The 22,242-nt window shown below is 45.2% G+C and overlaps 1 protein-coding gene across 1 annotated transcript in view; it reads left to right on the forward strand.

Moving 5' to 3' along the window:
* The window catches only part of PRKCH (protein kinase C eta), a 327,473-nt gene that overhangs the window by 142,608 nt on the left and 162,623 nt on the right, over positions 1 to 22,242 (forward strand). Inside the window, exons 2-3 of the mRNA XM_082242620.1 lie at positions 153 to 216; positions 15,821 to 15,971. Of these exons, the coding sequence (XP_082098746.1) occupies positions 153 to 216; positions 15,821 to 15,971 (215 nt within the window). The remainder of the gene's footprint in view (positions 1 to 152; positions 217 to 15,820; positions 15,972 to 22,242) is intronic.

Genomic DNA, 22,242 nt, shown 5'->3' on the forward strand with positions numbered 1-22,242 from the left:
TTATTGTGTGTGTTATAATCTATAGAAGAAGACTCCTGTAATCTAGGAAGGTGACACGGGGAAAGCTCATAAAGATGTTTGTATGAAATGTAAGCAGACAAGCAATTAGCATTACAGTAGTGTATATCAACATTGTTTGTTTATTTTTGCAGATTGATTTGGAACCTGAAGGCAAAGTATTCATTGCCATCACCCTCATAGGGAGCTTCACAGAAGGTAAGAGACTTTAGAATAATTGGTTGTCCAACACTGTAGTTGTCACCTGTTGCTGATATCTGATATCCTGGGATGGTCCAAAGTTTTAGAGTTTTGACACTGGAACTAAAGCAGGCCTCACAACCCCAGTACCAAAAAAGTTGGGGCGCTGTGTAAAATCTAAAATGGAATGCAATTATTTGCACATCTTTTAAACCCATATTATTCACAATAGAAAATAGAAAACGTATCAAATGTTTAAAGGGATTGTTAAGGGCAGAAGATTTTTATATACGGCTCCTTTCACACGGTCCGCCTCCGTCAGCAGACTCCGTGCCGCTCAGCGGGGGATCGATGCGCCGATCCCCACTGAGCAGGCAGGTGACGGCTCCCTCTCCGCTCTGTGTGCGGTGAGGGAGTTGTCGGAGCCCCGCTGCTCTCTATGGGTGAATCGGATGAGAGCGGACTGCCTGTCCGCTCTCATCCGATCCCATCCGATCGCCTGGACGTATGGAAAATAGGGTTTCCATCCATCCGGATTTCACGGACAGGATCGGATGCGGATGGCAGCGGGTGTCAGCGGACATGTCTCCACTGACATCCGCTGCCCCATAGGGATGCATGGAGGATCCGATCAGATCCGCCTAAAAACTGACAGGCACATCGGATCGTTCGTGTGAAAGGACCCCAAGTCTACATTTCCACTAGTGCGACTTTGGACACATAAAGTCGCATGACAAGTCACAGTCATTCCAATCTATGTGACTTTGAAAATCAGCGGCTTTGAAAAGGTGCCTGCACTACTTTGATGCAACTTTGATCAAGAGAGTGTAAAGTTGGATCAAAGCTGCCCTCAAATTCGCACTCTAAATCAGGCGACTTTGGGGTCGCAATAGTGGAAACATAGACTTAATACACTCTATGCATTAAGATAAAAAAAACCTGTGTGCAACAGCTGCCCTCATCCCCCCTAATACTTAGCTGAGCCCGTCTTTATACAGTGATGTTGCAGGAGTGCCTAAGCTGCCTGGGACTCCCCTTCTCATTCTCCATTCAGCCAATCAGGAGAGAGAGGGGGCGGGGTGGGTCCTGGCTCAGTGTCTGAATGGACACAGGGAGCTGTGACTTGGCTCGGGTGCACCCACAGCAAGCTGCTTGCTCTGGGGGCACTCAACAGGAGGGAGGGGCCAAGAGAGCCAAAGAGGGACACGGAAAGAGGAGGATCCGGGCTACCCTTTGCAATACCACTGCACAGAGCAGGTAAGTATACCATGTTTGTTTAGGTTTTTTTAAATGAGGCTTTACAATCACTTTAAACTGAGAAAATGTACCATCTTAAGAAAAAAAAAGTAGGATCATTTTGAAATCGATGGCAGCAACATAATACGAAAAATACACCGTGTTTAGTATTAAAATTATGGACAATATCAAAATAGTGCATCACATTTACTTCATAATTGGTTTTTCTCTTTCGTTCATCAACGGACACAGGGCTCCATAAATCATAACTACTGGGTTATATTGCCTCCTCCAGGAGTAGGACTAGGCAGAACAAAAAACACCTGGCTACGCTCATGGGCCATCCCCAGTTTGGTATATAACCCCTCTCTCTGCTCTAAGTAATCAGTTTTAATCTGTCTAGTCAGGACCTAGGCTCCCGGCTGGGATCTCTGGGATCCAGCGGGCTGGATAATCTAGATCCAGTGGTCCCCCCAGCCCAGCCAGTGACCGCGTGCAGACCGGCCGTGACATAGCCTCACGGACAGAGGCTGGTCCGCAAGTTAAACGGCTTGCAGGGTTGCATAAGACCGGGCTTGGGTCTGAGTTGCAGCGGTACCTTGGACGACACCTCTCCTACTTTGGTGGCAAGGATTCTGTCTGAAACGTTACCCGCACCATGGAAGGGTAAGTGCAGTCCCCCCTCTCCCCTTTTGCTGTTTCTTTTGGGGTGGACGCAGGTAACCTCCAGGGACGGTTGGACCTGCCTGCAGGTTCCCTCCTCCCATCCTTAAATATCACTCAAGGAGCTGGGCTTCCCCTACTTCCTTTCCCCCCTGTCTGGACCTGGAGTCTGGTGGGGGTCCTAGCGTAGGAGACCCCTAGGTGCATGTGCCACTGTTTACAGTGTGGGTATAGTGCAGGGGGATCCCAGTGCAGAGACCGGTGCAGAGTGCGCAGTGGAGTCATGGGGACCATTTTCCATTAGTCTGGCTGGTCTCCAGCTGGCAGCTATGTTTGTACAGCCCGATAATGTCACGGGGGCCAATTTCCCTTAGTTCGGGAGATGCTGGAGACGACCGAAGCCTCGTGGGGATGCCGAAGCTCTTCCTCTTCCTCAGATTCCTCTTACTGTGCCCAGGATATGTGAACGGGGATGGTGTCCATGGTAATGCTGGGTCCGAATTCTTGGTGCTTCTCTGATCGGTAGGGTGAGTCCTTGGGGGTCCCTGTTATCTCTCTCTCTCGCTGATAGGTACCTTGAGCCTCGGGGGGATCCTTTAGTGGTGCCAAAAGATCGTTTTTGTACTGCAAGGTCTTCCTTTCCTTATGGAGCCTCAGGGTCACCTCTCCCCCACTGACCTCCTCATAGAGATGGCAGGTCCCTCGGAACCTCATCTTCCCATGATTGCACTAATGGTGGCCCTGCAGTCCTTAGTGTCCCGGGTGGAAGTGGCATGTGGGCAAAGGCCCAGGAGGAAGCATCCCCCACCTTTCCCTGCTCAGTCTGTCTCTGATTCTTAGTCTGATGCCGCCGTGGACTATCCATCGGATAGTAAGGATAATTCCTCCATGGTCACAGCAGCGAATTAAAAAGCACTGGTAGACACACTCATCACTGCAGTGGGTGAGACTTTAAAAATGCGGCTGATGTAGCCACGGACGTGGCTGTGTTGTTTGGTACGCATAAGTCACCTCGCACTCCAAAGGTGTTTCCTTATGTGCCTTTTTTTTTTACCAGTTTTCCTTTAAGGAGTGGGAACAACCAAAACTACCCTTTGTGGTCCCCAAATGTTTTGCTATACGTTATCCTTTTGAGTAGTAACTTTTAAAAAAAATTGGGACTAGTCCACCAGTGGTGGACTTTCCAGGTTGAACAAAGCTACCATGATCCCAGTAAAATGATCTCTGTCCTTTAACCTCCCTGGCGGTATGATTATTTCCGATTTTAGGTGCTAAAAGCGGTACCATTATTTTGCTAGTAATTCTTAAGGACGAGCAGCCCAAACCAACTACTTACGCATGTGTGTGTGTGTGTGTGTGTATATATATATATATATATATATATATATATATATATATATATATATATATATTTAAAGTGCAGGAAAGGGCACTGGGGGGGGGGGGGGGGCAAACTAATGTTTGTTTATTTTGTAATGTAATCCAATAGGATTACAATATATCAGTGTGTTTTATTTTTCAAATTTGCCACCGGTTACACCCCCCTGCGAGCGTCCCGTCGCAGGAGACGGAAGCCAGGGCTCACAGCATCAGGCGGAAGATCCGGCCGCTGTATACTGCAGTGACACATCGCGGGATCCCGGGGACAAGGTAAGTAACCTCTACCAGGATCCAGCAGTGCTCTCTGGCAGTACCCAGAGTGTGGCTCGGGGTTACCGCTAATGGCACTAAAATTCCACCCCGAGCCACACTCGGGAATACCACCAGGGAGGTTAAGGCGCTGGCTGACAGGAAAGCAGAGGCTGTGGCAGGCAGCATGTTTACTATGGCTGGTTCGACATTGCGGCCAGTCTCTGCCTCAGCCTTGGTGTCTCAGACCCTAACTGAATGGGCCAAACTTTTGTACCAGGGCCTGGGGGGTGAGCAGGTCTCCACTGCTTATATTGATTTAGCGGACCAGTTGGTCCATGGGCTGCAGTTTATTTAGGATGCAGCTTTGGATACAGCTCCTGTGCTGTCAAAACTTTGTTTCAGCTGTGGTGATTAGGTGCGTGCTGTGGCTTAAGAATTGTTCAGCATACTAAGCCTCTAAGAAAGCTCTCATTGATCTGCCCTTTCAAGGCGATCGCCTGTTTGGGGCTACCCTGGATGACATCATTAAGTGTATCACGGGGGGAACAGTACCTTCCTGCCATAATCTAGGAAAGGGAAGGAGCCTCATCGCAGATGGGGACCCCCCTCCTCAGCACATAGAAAATTCTTATGTGCTTCTGGCACGGAGACTAAGGGAAATAGATCTTTCAAATCTTCCCCAGGAGGTTCCAAGCATCCTTGATCTGATAAGCCTAGAGCTAGTTTCTCTGGACCCGCAGACAAGATCACTTCAGCATGAAGGTCTTCCCTCACCCATTATTGAGGTGAGGGGACATCTTCGCTGGTTTTTGGTTTCGTGGACCTCCTTCAAGAGCATTAAGGGGATCCACAAAATGATTATTTTGGGGGTACCTAGAAAGAGGGACAAAGCTTGTCCTTTTCAGGTTTTTTAGGTCCTTAGTCTCCTTATGCGGATTTAATTCCTGCAAAGGTTCAGGTGATGTCCAAACTACCTAAGGTCCCCCCTATACCCTTTCAGGGAATTGATTTACCTAGGTCTGATTCTTATTCTGACCAGGGTGGTCCTTCCTCTGGACAAACTTCAAGAACCACAGGCCGTGATTCACCGGCTGCTGTCACACAGATAGTTCTCTCTCCCATTTGGCATACAGGTTCTGAATCTGGTGGTATCCACCTTCAAGACAGTTCTGTTTGCACAGTCCTACATGCAGCTCCTTTAACAGGTTCGGCTCTACAGGAGGATACTGAGGTTCATGGCAAGATCACAGGTTCCTCGGCCAGAGGTATCAGGCATCCAAGGGCCACGGTAAGGCCAGTATCATCCTTGGCTCAGGCTACTTCCACAATTCCTGTGAAGAATTAAGGGCGAGGATCTTCCAGTCTGGTGGCCATAAACGTCCCTTGGGGGCTTCCTCTCAGAGAAGACCAGTTGTCTGAGGGGCTGATCTACCATCGTGCTTTACAGTCCCTGGTTTTATTTTGCCATTGAAAGCCAGGTACTGAGGGATAGAGGTCTGTCTTGATCAGTGATCCCCACTATGGTCAAGGCGAGGAAGTCGTCTTCCAGCAAGATGTACCATCGTAAGTGGAAAGTGGACATACCTTGGTGTGAGTCGATTGGCGCTCATCCTCGATCCTTTCCTGTGGCTTGGATCTTAACCTTTCTTCAACAGGGCATTGATCAGAAGTTGGCCTTGAGTACCATCAAGGGCCAGGTGTCTGCCCTGGCCATCTTCTTTCAGCGACCCCTAGCCACACACTCTTTAGTTCGCGCCTTCATTCAGGGGGTTCGACATGTGGCTCCACCTGTACGGTCTCTTTTGCCGCCATGGGATTTCAATGTAGTACTTTCGGGTTCTCCAGAAACCTCCATTTGAGAATATTCGGGAAATTCCCTTGCCTACGTTATCCCATAAGGTGACATTCTCGGTGGCTAATACCTCGGCCCGCAGGGTATCAGAATTGGCGGCATTATCCTGTTGCAGTCCCTATTAAATTGTCTGTAGGGATAAAGTGGTTCTTTTGTCCCTGTCCATCATTCCTGCCCAAAGTTGTCTCCGACTTCCATTTGAATGAGGATATTGGGTTGCCTTCCTTGTGTCCCAAGCTGGCTCATCCCAAGGAATTTGCCTTACATACCTTGCATGTGGTTTGTACGATTCAGGTGTATCTGGCAGCTACTAAGTCCTTTCGGAGGTCAGACTCGCTTTTTGTGGTTACAGACGGACCAAGAAAAGGGCTGGAAGCTTCTTCGGCTACTATCTTCAGATGGATCAGACCGACCATGACTCAGGCCTATTCCATAAAAAGTCAGGTTCCACCTTTCCCTGTGACGACACATTCTACTCAGGCGCTGAGTGCTTCTTGGGCCTTCCGTCATCAGGCATCAATATCGCAAGTTTGCAAGGCGGCCACTTGGTCGTCAGTGCATACCTTCACAAAATTCTATAAGGTAAAAATGGTGACATTTTCAGATGCTTCTTTTGGCCGCAAAGTTTTGCAGGCTGCTGTTTAAGAGGGGCTGTTCCCTCTTGAGGGGTGTTTAAAGAAAAACTTTTATTTTTCAGACGGGGCTCCTGTGACCCGGTTAAGAATCCTGTGTCTTCGTTGAGGGCTCTTATGTTTAGCATTGGGTTATTTTTCCCACCCCTCATTTTCCTTTTGGCACTGCTTTTGGACGGCCCAGTAGTAGTTATGATTTATGGAGCGCTGTGTCTGCGGATGAAGGAAAGCGAAAATGGGATTTTTGTACTTACCATAAAATCCATTTCTCTGAGTACATCGACGGACACAGCACCCACCCCTCTATGGAGTTCTGATACTTCTAATACTGCTTGCTACTAAACTGATTACCTAGAGCAGAGAGGAGGGATATTTACCAAGATGGGGACCGCCCCTGGGCGTAGCCAGGTGTTTTGCCTAGTCCTACTCCTGGAGGATGCAATATAACCCAGTAGTTATGATTTATGGAGCCCTGTGTCCGTCGAAGAACTCGGAGAAATAGATTTGACGGTAAGTACATAAATCCCATTATTTCAATTCATATACAGGTCCTGTAATAAAATGCTTGTGCTCTGTGGACAATATTCCAGTGCTCGACTTCATCTGTGCTCAAGGTGTCCGACATAGATGTGCACTCACCGCAATGTATGACCATCTATCTCTAATGCGTTCAGCTGTGATTTTAGAGGAATGTTCCCCTGGGTAGTGTCATTACAAATAGGACCCCACAATCCTTCTTCCTCAGATAGTGGTTTGAAGGGGGGGGACAAAAAGAGGAAGGTCTCATAACGTAAAACTGTCATTTAAAGTTTAATTTTGCATAAGGGATAAAAAGATGGCAGCAACATGTCTCATAAACGTTAGGACAGGGCCATGTTTACCACTGCGCAGAATCCCCTGTTCTTTCAACAACACTCTGTCTGGGAAGTGCAGAGACCAGTTGCTGGAGTTTTGGGAGATGAATGTTGTCCCATTCTTACCTAATCTAGGATTCTAACTGGTCAACAGTCCTGGGTCATCTTTGTCATATGGTAAAAGGTCTGGACTTCAGGCAGGCCAGTTAAGTACCCCGACTCTATTACTACAAAGCCAAGCTGTTGTCATAGAAGCAGTATGCAGGTTAGCATTGTCGTGGTGAAACATGCAAGGCCTTCCCTGAAAAATACATCATCTGGATGGGAGTATATGCTGCACTAAAACCTGGATATATCTTAATGGTGCCTGGTTTTATAATGTGTGGGCATCTACTTCTTGGACTGAGAATCTGGTTTGGAAGTGTACACAAATGCCTGGGACAGATCAGCCCTTGCTGCAGCTTCATGCCTTATGACTTGCTACAAAGTGTTCATCACTAGGGGAGGGGAAGATTGCAAATGCTTCCTTTTGCCTGCAGCAGACTGATGACCTCATCTTAGCCTAGGCAAAGTCACTTTGCTGGAGCCTAACTTTAGAGCTGTTAGGAAAAAAAATCTACACTGTTATTGTATATTGTGATGGGAGCATATCAATGGGGACTTACTGAAAACAAATAAACATTGTGAGGTATGTGCAGCACTCAGTTGCTCTAGAACATTTTCACAGTTTTACTACTTATTCCAGGTGATTCTATTTGAGCTTGGCATGCTTGTTCTTAGTAAAAAAAATAAAAATGAAAACAGGGTTTTTCTTTGCTCTGCATTTTCCCTAAAGCTATTGTTCCCATGCAACTGTCAGCAGGATAGGTAGGGAAGGGAAATCTTCCATACATGGTCCACAATAAAAAGCAAAAAAACATTTGTAAACTGTCCTTTCTCTGCTAAAAAAACATAATTTTTTTTGGACTTTCATTTTAAGTCCAAGCTCTTTGGAAGATACACGTATAAAGAGAACATATAAAGTTGATTTAACAAAAGTGCCAAAAGATATTTAATATGTATAAACGCGACTGAGAAACACCACTTAATGCCATGTAAATACTAGATCAGATGGCAAGGGTGGGGTGCGGTTGTCAGATAGGTTATTCTCTTAAGTAATATGAAGAACCATGCAGGTTTCTCATTTGTAAACTGTAATAGCTGCTATGATGATGTTTGACGTTGTAAAACATTAAGTAAGCTCTAGGCTGCGGGTTATGTGCCTTGTGCAAACCTGTGGGAAGGCAATACAGGCTGTGGTGTAGGGTAGTATAGCAACAGGAGGAGGGGGTATTGAGCTAATGCAGCTTCAAAAGGCATTGGGAAAAAAAACTTGTCTGTGTTGTTGTTTTTATAACATCATTCTAGCCCTTATTAGCCATATTGACTGTTAGATATGCTACCATATTAGGATGTCAGATTCTTGTTAATGTCAATTCCAGGTGGCTTGACCTGTAAAATATTTTCCCACCCATGGTAATGGCAAAACCCACAAACAGTTTGTGCACCTGTCATTGCAATCGATTGTATGAGAGCCACATCCATGAGTGTATGCAGCTTATGTACAATTGCTTCTTCCATCTCAACTGGTGAGTATCTTTTGGCCTTATGAGTAGGTGATTGCCCACACACTGCAAAAATATTCTAGGTTTATAAACACCTTTTAGGTTCCCATTAGATTATTTAATGGATACCTATTCGAGTGTTTGGTCAATTTTATTGTAATCTTTGAAGGTTTACAACCTTGAGACTGTTGGTTTGTATCATTATTCATTGTATAAAATGTTAAACAAACCTTCAGACATGGATGTTTTCTCCCTGGGTGCTGCATACTTTAGCTGTGCAATCTATGAATCAGTTGCTTGAGTTGTATTCACAAATCATCTGATCTGCAGTTTGCACAGCTAAAGTCTGCACCACCCAGGGAGTATGCGCAGCTAAAACGATGCTGGAGATGTGTTTTTTCATATAATGCAAAGGAACAAAATTATGGCAGCACATGCAAATAGCTTTCCAAACTGGTCATTTTTCTCCTTCGCTGATTGGCTCTGAAAGCTGACACTGGTTGGTACTGATCAGGAAGCACTGATGAGGCTGCACTGATAGATGGCATTGAGGTGGCACTGAGAGGTGGCACTGATGGGACTGAGAGGTGGCAATGATGAGTCACTGATGGACGCTGATAGATTGCACTGGTGGGCACTGATTAGCAGTACTGATGGGCACTGATAAGTGGCACTGGTTGGCAGTGGTTAGCAGCACTGGTGGGGACAGCGTGGGACCAATATCCCTCTTACAGAAGCCAGTGATGGCCTTTATTTTTTCTCCTAACTCGTTGTCAGCGTGTGGGAAAAAAAAAAAAGCCAATGAATGGCTTCTGTTTACATCACGTGATCGGCTGTCATTGGCTGACAGCTGATCACGTGGTTAAGGGCTGGGATTGTCCAGGTACGTCCTCCCAGCATTTTAGGCCCGCGCTGTAGCAGTCTTTCGGGTATGAAGTGGTTAAGAATACTCCCCCCCCCCCCCCCTAACCTCTAACAATCTGGGAGGTTTGGCAATTACCCACTTCTTCTGAAATCACCTAGGCGATTTCACTGGAAGTTGTCCCCCCTTCCCTCCATTCCCGCAACCTCTTGGGACATGTCACAGCTCCCCAAAGACTGTGGGACCATTCACAAAGGGCAGTGGGAAACCACCTGTCACAGCCGGCTTCCCACACTAAACATGCTGGCGCTAGGGACGCAAAGCCTGGTGAAGAAACTGCTCAGTTGAGGACAGCGCTGTATCCATGCACAGGTAAGTGTCCTTATAAGTGTCCTTATATTAAAAGTCAGAAGCTACAGTATTTGTAGCTGCTGACTTTTTAATTTTTTTTTTTCTAGAGACGGAAGAACCTCTTCATGGAGACTCAAATGGTTAAAAAAAAAAAAAAAATGGTTGCAGGTATAAAATGCAGATACCTAGAGGTGTGGATGCCTGCAGCACCCCCCAAAACCTTCCTGTCATCAGGCAATACACTTCCGATGACCAAGCCATGACACTTCAGGTAGTGTCGGTACTTGAAGCTAAGGCCTGCCTCCCACACTTTTCTGTTGGCCCATCAGTCTATTGGGCAGCTTTATTGGCCAATGGGAATGTGGATGAAACGGAGGGCAAGCTTTGGCAGCAGCTTCACATGCAGAGCACGTCTTAGTCCTCACGCCACTGCCCTTTTTCACCTATGAAATGGCCCATGTTCTCCAAAGGCCTGGTCACAGTCACAACCTTGGTAAACCCTGTTCAGAAAAATAAACTGAGTACTGTCCATGATACTTATTTTATTTGCACTAACATCCACATTTTTAGGACAAGCTTTCGGGGTGTACACCTCGAAAGCTTGTCCTCAAAATGTCAGTATTGGTGTAAAAAAAAAAAAAAAGATCCATAGACATTTACTACTTTTTAGTTTTTGTTTGTTGCAAGTGCACTACTACGGCTACAGTCAGTACACAATCAAAAAATCAGTAGAATCATATATTTTACTCCTTTGTGCCTAAGGGTAAAACAAATCTTAATGCCTAAGTTCGTAAAACCATACATATCATCACAACTACTTTGTGCATCCAGGTGGATTATACCTTTTTTCTTTTTTCAGGACAAATTGGACTTTCATTTGGTAAATAGTTATGAATATCTCCTGATTTTTTTTTTTATTATCTAAGGAAAACTGGCCCAATTTAAAATGTAACTGTAAAATTTTTTGCTACTACCATAACCTACACCAAATAACCCAAAAACAATTCTCTGGTTCCTGACGATCGCAGCAATACCACATATGTGTATGTTAGTTTTTGTCTGTACCCGTAGTACAGCCCAGAAACAATAGTGCAATAGGTTTTTTTTTTTTTTTTTTATCCTACCTAAAACACACTGACACTATCTAACACTGATACTAATTAAAAAAAAATCCTGCCTAAAAAATACTAACCCTGACCTTGGCCTTTAACCCTGACCTTGGCCTTTAACCCTGACCTTGGCCTTTAACCCTGACCTTGGCCTTTAACCTTGACCCAAACACAAACCCTATGGCTAACCTAGATCAAACCTTGATCTACGTATTTTATTTTATTGTATTTTAAATTATTAATATTTTTTCTGCACACACTTTTTATTTCTATCTCTGCAAGGACAGAGAAAAATACAACTTATCTGTTTTGTCCATTCACAGAGACAGAAGACATGGGGCGGGCTTCACAGTGTGATCACTGTGATAGCCTCTGACTGACTATCACAGCAATCAGGTGACCCAGAATTGGTAGTTCTGGGTCCCGATGGTTCGAACAGGGCCCGGGGGGTCTCAGTGAGACCCCAGTCTCTGTGCCGGGAGATACGCAAATATGCTGCCCCACATAAAAAGGCCCAGTCCAGTGAGCATAAGTGCATACAGTCAGTGTGAAGAGGTTAAAGTACTTCTAAAGCACCTGTATGATGAGAACAAGTACCAAATCCAGCTACTAAAGGCTCGTACACACTTGACAAAAATCGGACCAAATATCCTCTGATTTTTCTCTCTCTTGCTCAGCGTTTATTACCGTTTTTAGTTGACAGTGCATAATGTTCATGAAATTTCTCGTCCGATTTTCTTTTTTTTGGGGACGTTTGTTCGCAGAGTGTGATGTAAGTACGTATATGTGTGATCCTGAGGCAACTTGACGAGGCGTCAGCAACTTCCGATCATGCGCGGCCTTTTGTATCCAATTTTTCGCGGACGTACTGCGTACACGTTAAACGAAAATTGGTCGTGCTGGGGACGGACGATAAAAATGTTGGTGTTTGTCCCTCCGTTTTTTTTTTTTTTTCGCTGAAAATTTCGGCATCAGTTTCTGAAAGTTGTGTACACACTAGCCTAAAATTGTACGATTTTACCTCGGACGGGTATTTTCAGCAGATTTTCTACTAGTGTGTACCACACTTAAGTGATGGTCAAGCCTCTTAAAGTAAACCACTTTCTTTACCCTCCCTGACTGAGCCAAAGCCCCCTTCCTTTGTGTCTCACACACTCCCCTTCCCAGGCACCAGCAGCTCCCGCGGCCAGCTCCAGCTGCCATTCCGGACCTACACTTATTGATGTTTTTTACCTATCTATTGTAAGTAGCCCTGTTGTGAGGTTTATTAAAATACACTGTCTTATACTGCATTCACATTGATCCGACTTGTCAGGCGACTTGTCAGCCTGACAAGTCGCGGTCCGTCACACTCCCATTGTGTAGTACAGGAGCCGTTCTAATAGGAGCGACACAAGTCGCTTTCGACTTAGAAAAAGGGTCCTGTACTACTTCGGGGCGACCTGGAGGTGACTTGCATAGACCTTTATTTTATGAAGTTCGTGCAAGTCGCGCCGAAGTCGCGCTGCACGCGACTTCACAGGAGCGACCTAGTGTGAAGCGAGCCTTACTGCACTTAGAGGTGCTTCTCTGGTTTTGTTTTTATGAATAAACAGTGACCGATCAGGTAGCTAAATGTTTTTCTGTATACAAGCTGAGCTGGGCGCCCCTGCCCCCTCCACAGCCCAGCAAGGGGAGATGGGCGGCACAGCAGAGCAGAGAGCTGCTAAAAGACAGTCTCCAGCTCTCTGCCCAGGAAGCTGTGAGAACCCAGCAATCTGCATTGTTTGATCGCTCGTTTCTCAGTGTTTGAGTCGGTGGGGGACTGATGCAGCATCGGTCCGATGCTGCATCCACCTAGGTAAGTATAAATGTGCAAATACTCCAAACTCCATACTTCTCTTTTAATAGTGAGGTATGGTGTATTATGGTTCTATGCACTTTGTGTTCTTTAATATACAGCTGTCTGTCCACTTCCTGTGCTAAGCACTGACCACAGGTTCACAGCGCTGTATGCAATGCCGATATTCTAGCTGAGACTGTTTTTCTTGTGAGAGTCGCATTTTACACTGATCTAGAAAGCCACATACAGCACTTTGCGATCAACCAACCACAACACACACACACTGCAGTTCACACACAGTCTGCAGAACGAAGAGACAGCCATTTTCTGGGTTGGATCAATATTTCTGGTTACTGTGCCTGAAAGCCTTTGACATCACTGTGGTATAAGTGAAAAGGGTTCTGCATTGTGGCTAGTTGTGTGTTTTTGTAAACTCATAACCTTCTTTCTTATTAAAGGCTTCCAAAACAGCAAAGAGTTGGATTGAAACCACAAGCCAAGTGCAAAACATCTACAGTATTTTGTCTACACTTCAGGTCCTTCATGGACCAAGATACTTGTATAAATGTGGCCAAAGGTTTTGAGAATGACACAAATATACATTTTTACAAAGTCTGCTGCCTCGGTTTTTATAATGGCACTTTGCATATACTCCGGAATGTTATAAAGAGTGATCAGATGAATTGCAATTAATTGCAAAGTCCCTCTTTGCCATAAAAATTAACTTAATCCCATAAAAAACATTTCCACTGCATTTGTGAAGAAGCTTCAGGGCAACCAATAAAGTCCAGCAAGCGCAAGGACCGTCTCCTACAGTTGATTCAGCTGCGGGATCGGGGCACCACCAGTGCAGAGCTTGCTCAGGAATGGCAGCAGGCAGGAGTGAGTGCATCTGTACAGACAGTAAGGAGAAGACTTTTGGAGAATGACATGGTGTTAAGAAGGGCAGCAGAGAAGCCACTTCTCTTCAGGAAAAACATCAGGGACAGACTGATATTCTGCAAAAGGTACAGAGATTGGACAGCTGAGGACTGAGGTAAAGTAATTTTCTCTGATGAATCCCCTTTCTGATTGTTTGGGGCATCTGGGAAATAAAACCTTGTCCGGAGAAGTGAGAGCTACCATCAGTCCTGTGTCATTCCAACAGTAAAGCATCCTGAGACCAATCATGCAGTGGGCTCACTTCAAATTTTGCCTAAGAACACAACTATGAATAAAGGATGGTACAAAAACATCCTCTGAGAGCAACTTCTCCCAACCATCCAAACAATGGTGACAAACAATGCATTTTCCAGCATGATGGAGCACCTTGCCATAAGGCAAAAGTGATAAGTAAGTGGCTTGGGGAACAAAATATCAAAATTTTGGGTCCATGACCAGGAAACTCCCCAGACCCTAATCCCATTGAGAATTTGTGGTCAATCCCTAAGAGGCGGGTGAACAAAGACCCCAACAAATTCTGACAAACTCCAAGCATTGACTATGCAAGAATGGGCTACCATCAGTCAGGAGGTGGCCCAGAAGTTGATTGACTGCATGCCAGGGCAAACTGCAGAGGTCTTGGAAAAAAAAGGGTCAACACAAATATTGACCCCTTGCATAAACGTAATGTAATTGTCAATAAAAGCCTTTGTCACTTATTAAATGCTTGTAATTATACTTCAGTATACCATAGTAACCTCCGACAAAAGAAATATCTAAAAACACTGAAGCAGCAGACATTATGAAAATTAATATTTGTGTAATTTTCAAAACTGGCCATGGCTGTACACTTAATTGGTAAACCGTGAATTAAAGTCAGTTCCCTTATACAGTATATAAAGAAATATAAACTTGTAATCGCAATTACAAATTCGCTAAAAGGGTCTATATACTCTCAGACATTTATCCATGGTAAATTGGGCAAAAAACAACAATTTTTTTTTTTATTTTTTATTATGGACAGTAATACAATTCCACACTATGGTCCCTAGAAGGAGCTGGGGACCATAATAAAAATACACACATCTTTGTAATAAGAGATACGAGGAACAATTCTAGAGAACAATAGAGGGAATTAGCAAATGTAACCATGATTACTTATGGGTGTAAGTTATAGGCATATTTTAGCTGTTGATCAAAATCTACTTCCCCGAGTGTGGCATATGAAATGGGTTGGTGCTTATACATTGATTATTTCTAACAGAAGGGATCGATTGGGAAAGAAATTGATAATTTATTGAAGTGTCTATGGCCACCATAAGACATATATGTGAGTGGTCTTCAACTTGAATTGTCATGCTCTACAGTGCAAGCTGTGATGGAAGAATAAGATGTGAGTGAGAGTAGGCAGTGTACATTTCTTAATAAAAGTATGCTTGTATTGGATATAAATATGGAATATAATAGGATATAAATATTAGAACACCTGTCAGACTCCCAGTGCTGTCTATTTGTCCTGTTTACTGTTATCACAGAGAGTGAATGGAAATCCCAAATTTTGGGTTGTCACTAGAATAGGGACAAAGGAGAAATTATCCAATGGGGACAAGTGCACTGGTGACAACCTGAAATTCTATCACTTTGGAGGGCCTTTCTCTCATTTCCTGTTTTGGCTTTAGGACAAGAAGTGAAGGGAAATCTCCCCAATGGGACACATTGGATTGGATTGCAAAAAAAAATAAAAAAACCTGGCGGTGTTAGGGTGTTAAAAATTCCTTCATCACTCTATCCAAAAACAATAGTTTTGATTTTAGTGCCACTTTAACCCTTTGCAGGGTTGGGAACGGGGTCTGGGGCATGGCAGGGTGATTTTTTTTCGTTTTGTTTTTTGCACTTCCCAGATTTTAGCTTAAACACATTTTAGAACTTATGCGATTTAATAATTGGTTTAGCTATACTTTAATATTTTATTTATTATAGCATCAGTCTTATAAATGTAAATAGGTGCCTGTAGACAAGTTTGATGTGACAGGTACAATGAATCATGTGCCACGTGTAATGTTTAAATGTGACTCCAATTTTAGGAACAATGCGAGATGGGCGGCTGCTGAGACACTTTACGAGAAAACGACAGAGAGCCATGAGGCGGAGGGTGCACCAGGTCAATGGACACAAGTTTATGGCAACTTACCTGCGACAGCCAACATACTGCTCCCACTGCAAAGATTTCATCTGGTGAGGCTCACCAATAAGGCTGTCTTTTATAGTCAGGGTATGCTGGGACAAACCTGGTTTAGATAGGGGATAAGCCTGTAATTATATTTATAATTATACAGTGACTTCATGATTTTGCCTTTGTTAGCTGTTCTAATATGAGGTCTGCCTAGCATGTGGGTGCAAAATTAGTCATTATTTATCAATGTGGTCCCTGTGTCTGGAGCAGCATCATGGTTGTCTGTTAGTTTTGTGGCATACTTACATTGGTGAAGGTGTTTGCCCTGAGCATTGACACTAGAGGCCTGAATGGGTTCCATTACACACCAGTCTTAGCAGTGAGTGTTTTTGCTGTATCCTGAAATGAGAAAACCTTTTAGGATGGACCCGTGCTAGAAGGCAAAGGGAAGCCCTACTGCAGACTTCAAGCCTTGTCGGGGGGTTCCAGTCTAGGCTTGATTCCATGGTAGGCTGCATAGGACTTCCCTACCTTGCCCTCTAGCATTGGTCCATCCTAAAAGGTTCTCCCATTTCAGGATACAGCAAAACAAAACCTCACTGCTAAGGCTGGTGTGCAATGGAACCCATTCAGGGCTCCAGGGTCAATGCTCAGAGAAAACCCCCCCCCCGCCCAATCTATGTATGCTGCAAAACTAACAGACAGCCCCGATGCTGCTCCAGACACAGGAACCACATTGATATCAATGTGTAATTCTGCATGTACTGTAAATAATAAGGAAAGGGAAAAAATTGCCTTGCTGAAAACTCAAACCCTTCAATATCCAAATTGTATTTTTAGTTATGGATAGAGTAGGCCAAACTAGGTTGTCACTGTGGTTTGAATGTTCATAACGCCTTTGAGGTAATTTCAAACTCTTTGGCAATATATTTTGGTTTTAAATAAAGGTATTTACACTATTACAGCCTTGACTTCTGAAGAGGATTACGCTACACTTAGTAAAAATAAACTGTTTAAACATAATAATCATATAAGGACATAATGAACTATGGATGAATCAAGTGGAACTGGATAACAAATACTGGACCAATGTCTCCTATTTCTATCCATTTTTGAATATCATCAGGTTAGGTTAGGAAAAATAGGTCTTCTGGGCTTTGCAAGGCTTGATGGGGTTCCAGTCTGGGCTTGCTTCCATGGCAAAGCCTAGACCTACTTTTTCTAGCCTAAGGCTCCATGTACACGGGACGTTAGAAAAAACGTCCTGCAAAGCTATTTCTGACGCCGGGAAAAAGCAGCTGTTAAACGTGCTTTCAGTAGCTTTTTCCATTTGCGTTATTGCACGTTTGGCCACGTTGCTTTTAGCAGCGTTTTTCTGCCTCCATTCAAAATCAATGGTTCCCTATGGGAGCCTATTGATTTGAATGGAAGTCGCACCGCAAGTCGGATCCGACTTGCGGCACGACCTGCACTGTGAGAATCTTGAGGGGGAACTCCACGCCAAAAATGGGAAAAAAACTGCGTGGGGTTCCCCCCCAGGTTCCAAACCAGGCCCTTCGGGTCCGGAATGGAATTTGAGGGTAGCCCCACGCCGAAAAAACGGCGTGGGGTCCCCCCCAAAATCCATACCAGACCCTTATCCGAGCATGCAGCCCGGCAGGCCAGGAAAGGGGAGGGGACGAGCGAGCGGCCCCACCCCCCCTGGACCACACCAGGCCACATGCCCTCAACATGGGGGGGTGTTGGTGCTTTGGGGCAGGGGGAGCTCTGCACCCCCCACCTCAAAGCACCCTGCCCCCATGTTGATGAGGACAAGGGCCTCATCCCCACAACCCTGGCCGGTGGTTGTGAAGGGCTGCGGGCAGGGGGCTGATCGGAATCTGGAAGCCCCCTTTAACAAGGGGGCCCCCCAGATCCCGGACCCCCTCCCTATGTGAATGGGTATTGGGGTACACTGTACCCCTACCCATTCACCCCATAAAAGATAGTGTATGTAAATAATGACAGGAGACGTTTTGGAAAGTTTATTAAAAATCTTCATCCGGCTCTTCGGGGTCTTCTCCTCTCCGGGGGTCTTCTGCTCTTTTGCTGTCCGCCCTTCTGCTGTCCTCTTCTTGTTTTCTCCTCTCCGGGGGTCTTCTGCTGTCTTCTCTCCGTGGGGTCTTCTGCTCTTTTGCTGTCCGCCCTTCTGCTGTCCTCTCCTCTCCGGGGGTCTTCTGCTGTCTTCTCTCGTGGGGTCTTCTGCTCTTTTGCTGTCCGCCCTTCTGATGTCCTCTCTTCTTGTCTTCTCCTCTCCGGTCTTCTGCTCTTGTGCTGTCGGCTGTCGGCTCTCCTTCTTCCTCCGGTCCTCCTCCGACGACGTCTCCAGCGATTATGCCGGCCTCTGGTCTCTGCAGCTTATTATATAGCCATTAGGGGCGTGGCCGCCAGATGACGTCATCGGGAGACCACGCCCCTTGTGTCACATGTGACGTCACATGTGACACAAGGGGCGTGGTCTCCCGATGACGTCATCTGGCGGCCACGCCCCTAATGGCTATATAATAAGCTGCAGAGACCAGAGGCCGGCATAATCGCTGGAGACGTCGTCGGAGGAGGACTGGAGGAAGAAGGAGAGCCGACAGCCGACAGCCGACAGCACAAGAGCAGAAGACCGGAGAGGAGAAGACAAGAAGAGAGGACATCAGAAGGGCGGACAGCAAAAGAGCAGAAGACCCCACGAGAGAAGACAGCAGAAGACCCCCGGAGAGGAGAGGACAGCAGAAGGGCGGACAGCAAAAGAGCAGAAGACCCCACGAGAGAAGACAGCAGAAGACCCCCGGAGAGGAGAAGACAGCAGAAGGGCGGACAGCAAAAGAGCAGAAGACCCCACGGAGAGAAGACAGCAGAAGACCCCCGGAGAGGAGAAGACAAGAAGAGAGGACAGCAGAAGGGCGGACAGCAAAAGAGCAGAAGACCCCCGGAGAGGAGAAGACCCCGAAGAGCCGGATGAAGATTTTTAATAAACTTTCCAAAACGTCTCCTGTCATTATTTACATACACTATCTTTTATGGGGTGAATGGGTAGGGGTACAGTGTACCCCAATACCCATTCACATAGGGAGGGGGTCCGGGATCTGGGGGGCCCCCTTGTTAAAGGGGGCTTCCAGATTCCGATCAGCCCCCTGCCCGCAGACCCCCACAACCACCGGCCAGGGTTGTGGGGATGAGGCCCTTGTCCTCATCAACATGGGGGCAGGGTGCTTTGAGGTGGGGGTGCAGAGCTCCCCCTGCCCCAAAGCACCAACACCCCCCCATGTTGAGGGCATGTGGCCTGGTGTGGTCCAGGGGGGGTGGGGCCGCTCGCTCGTCCCCTCCCCTTTCCTGGCCTGCCGGGCTGCATGCTCGGATAAGGGTCTGGTATGGATTTTGGGGGGGACCCCACGCCGTTTTTTCGGCGTGGGGCTACCCTCAAATTCCATTCCGGACCCGAAGGGCCTGGTTTGGAACCTGGGGGGGAACCCCACGCAGTTTTTTTTCCCATTTTTGGCGTGGAGTTCCCCCTCAAGATTCTCACAGTGCAGGTCGTGCCGCAAGTCGGATCCGACTTGCGGTGCGACTTCCATTCAAATCAATAGGCTCCCATAGGGAACCATTGATTTTGAATGGAAGAAAAAAAACGTATAACGTGGCTGAACGTAGGTTCATCACGTTCAGTCACGTTTAGTCACGTTCGGCCGCGTTTCTGCGTTTGAAACGTCGGGAAACACACGTTCGAACGCAATATAATTGCGTTCTAAAAAAAGTCCCTGAACGCAACTGCCTGCAAATGACTGTAAACTACCATGTGTACATGGGCAGATAGGATAACATGGAGCTGCGTTCAGGGACTTCTGAAAAAAACGCCCAACTGCTCCTAAACGGCCATTTCCAGCGTCCCGTGTACATGGAGCCTAACCTGATGATATTCGAAAATGGATAGGAATAGGAGACATAGGTCCAGTAGTTGTTATCCAGTTCCACTTGACTCATCCATAATTAATTATGTCCTTAATATGATTATTATGTTTAAACAGTTTATTTTAACTAAGTGTATCATAGTCATTTTCAGAAGTCAAGACTGTAATAGTTTAAATGCCTTTAAATAAAACCAAAATATATTGTCAAAAAGTTTGAAATGACCTCAAAGACCTCATCAGAGTTCATCTTAATTATGAGTAGAAGGCAGCAAGTAGAGGTAATCTCCTTAAATAACAACCTAGTTTGGCCTGCTCTATCCAAAAATAAATATAAAATTAGGATATTAAGGGGTTTGAGTTTCCATCTAGGTAATTTTTTTTCCTTTCCTTATTATTTACAGTACATGAAGAATTATGCATTGATATCAATGTGGTCCCTGTGTCTGGAGCAGCATCAGGGTTGTCTGATAATTTTGAAGCATACTTACATTGGGGAGGGGGTTTGCCCTGAGCATTGACATTTGATGCCTGAATGGGTTCCATTGCACGCCAGCTTGAGCAGTGAGTGTTTTTTCTGTATCCTGAAATGGGAGTTTTAGGATGGACCTGTGCTAGAGGGCAAAGAGAAGTACTACAGCAGACTGTGAAACCAGTGTTGCAGCGCTGCTCATTTATTACAAATAAGATACTTAAAAATGTGCAAAATATATGAATTCGTGCAAATGTGCAAACATGTGCAAATACAAAATGTGCAAATCTCATCAAAACACTCAATAAATAATCAAATGCATGAACGCATAAAATTCATAGTTGTATCAAAAATGTCCATCAAAGTGCATATAAATTGTTGAACTCCACTGTGTGCATCAATCAAGGTGCTCTCCCCCCTTGTGGCAATCTACTTACCACAAGACGCTCGGTCAACAGCAGTTAGTAATTGTAATGACAACCTGCCCCGCCAGCCTGGACTCAGTGTTCTTGTCCGAATAGATCCTTTCTATGGTCCTTAATACCTGCTCCGCATTTCCTCAGATAAAAGAAAAAGGACATTCATGGTGAAGTACATTCCACACAAAGTTTATTAAGAACAAGGAAATTTACTCACAAACATATGTAAAATATGGGCGATATGTGAACACGGCTCGGTGGTTTGCTGCTCTCGCAGCGTGCGCTTCCCCGGCCGGAAGTGACGTCAGGTCCGCTCAGCCAATCGCTAGACGCATTTCGCCGTCCAATCACAGCGTCTTCTGTAGCTACAGCAGACTGCCCTGAAAGCAAGCCTAGAATGGAACCCCACCAAGCCTTGCAAAGCCTAGAAGATTCACTTTTTCTAACCCTTTCTTTGAGTCATTGAGATTACATACAACACAAGCTTGCTAATCATCAGAAACCTCTCCCTACCAATGTTGAAGAAATCAGTTCTCTAATACTATGGCTCTAATGAGCTAAACAGTGTTAAGTCATGTGCACTCATGGGCTCCTGTGATTTATACATTTGCAATATGAAATGCATTAAAATAACTGCCTTGGTGCACGCTGCCATATAGGAAAAAGGCCCAGTTGAATGACTTGGAGAGCACTACAGGCGGTCCCCGGGTTACATACTTCCGACTTACAAACGACTGCTACTTACAAACGGAGGGAGACAACAGGAATTGAGGAAAAATCTCGCCCTAGGAAGGAAAATTCTCTCCTGTAAGAGTTCTCATGGGGAAAAAGGTGTCTCCACTGAAACTTTATCACTAATTCCTTTTTCCACAACAACCCAAAATTTTCAAAATCCAATTGTCATAGGGACAGAAAGTGAGGTGAAATCTTCTGAACAGGGGTAGAGACAGCAAAACAAATAGTACCGGGGTGCTAAACCCCCCCCTTTGCTATCCAAAAAAACTTAAAAATGATTCTTTTCGCTGAAGCTAAACTTAACAAATGTACCTGTTCTGACTTACAAACAAATTCGACTTAAGAACAAACCTACAGTCCCTATCTTGTTTGTAACCCGGGGACTTCCTGTACAGGACACAATGCGCACAAATTGTCTATACTCATGTGCTCCCTGCAGCTTTTGGTTGCTATGTAATTACTCTACCCCACTGGCAAGATTGTTTTCATAGAAACTTACTCTTATCAAAAAATGGAAATATGATTTCAAAAGTTATATTTACAACTGCACTTTCACTTGGAGGATAGTTGCTTTTTATATTGGAGTTTGTAGAAGAACCAGAAGTAAAAGGGCCTACAGCTACACTCTGAGGTTCTAACAATTCCCATTCTATTCAAAGTAAAAAAAAAACAAAACCGTACAATATATTTAAATGGCGTCCCAGTAATAAATATCATTGAAATCTATATTTCTTTATATCAACTGCCTGGTGAAAAAACAACTATATAAAAC

This window comes from Pelophylax lessonae (assembly GCF_965119305.1).
Source record: "Pelophylax lessonae genome assembly, chromosome: 13".
NCBI lineage: Eukaryota > Metazoa > Chordata > Amphibia > Anura > Ranidae > Pelophylax > Pelophylax lessonae.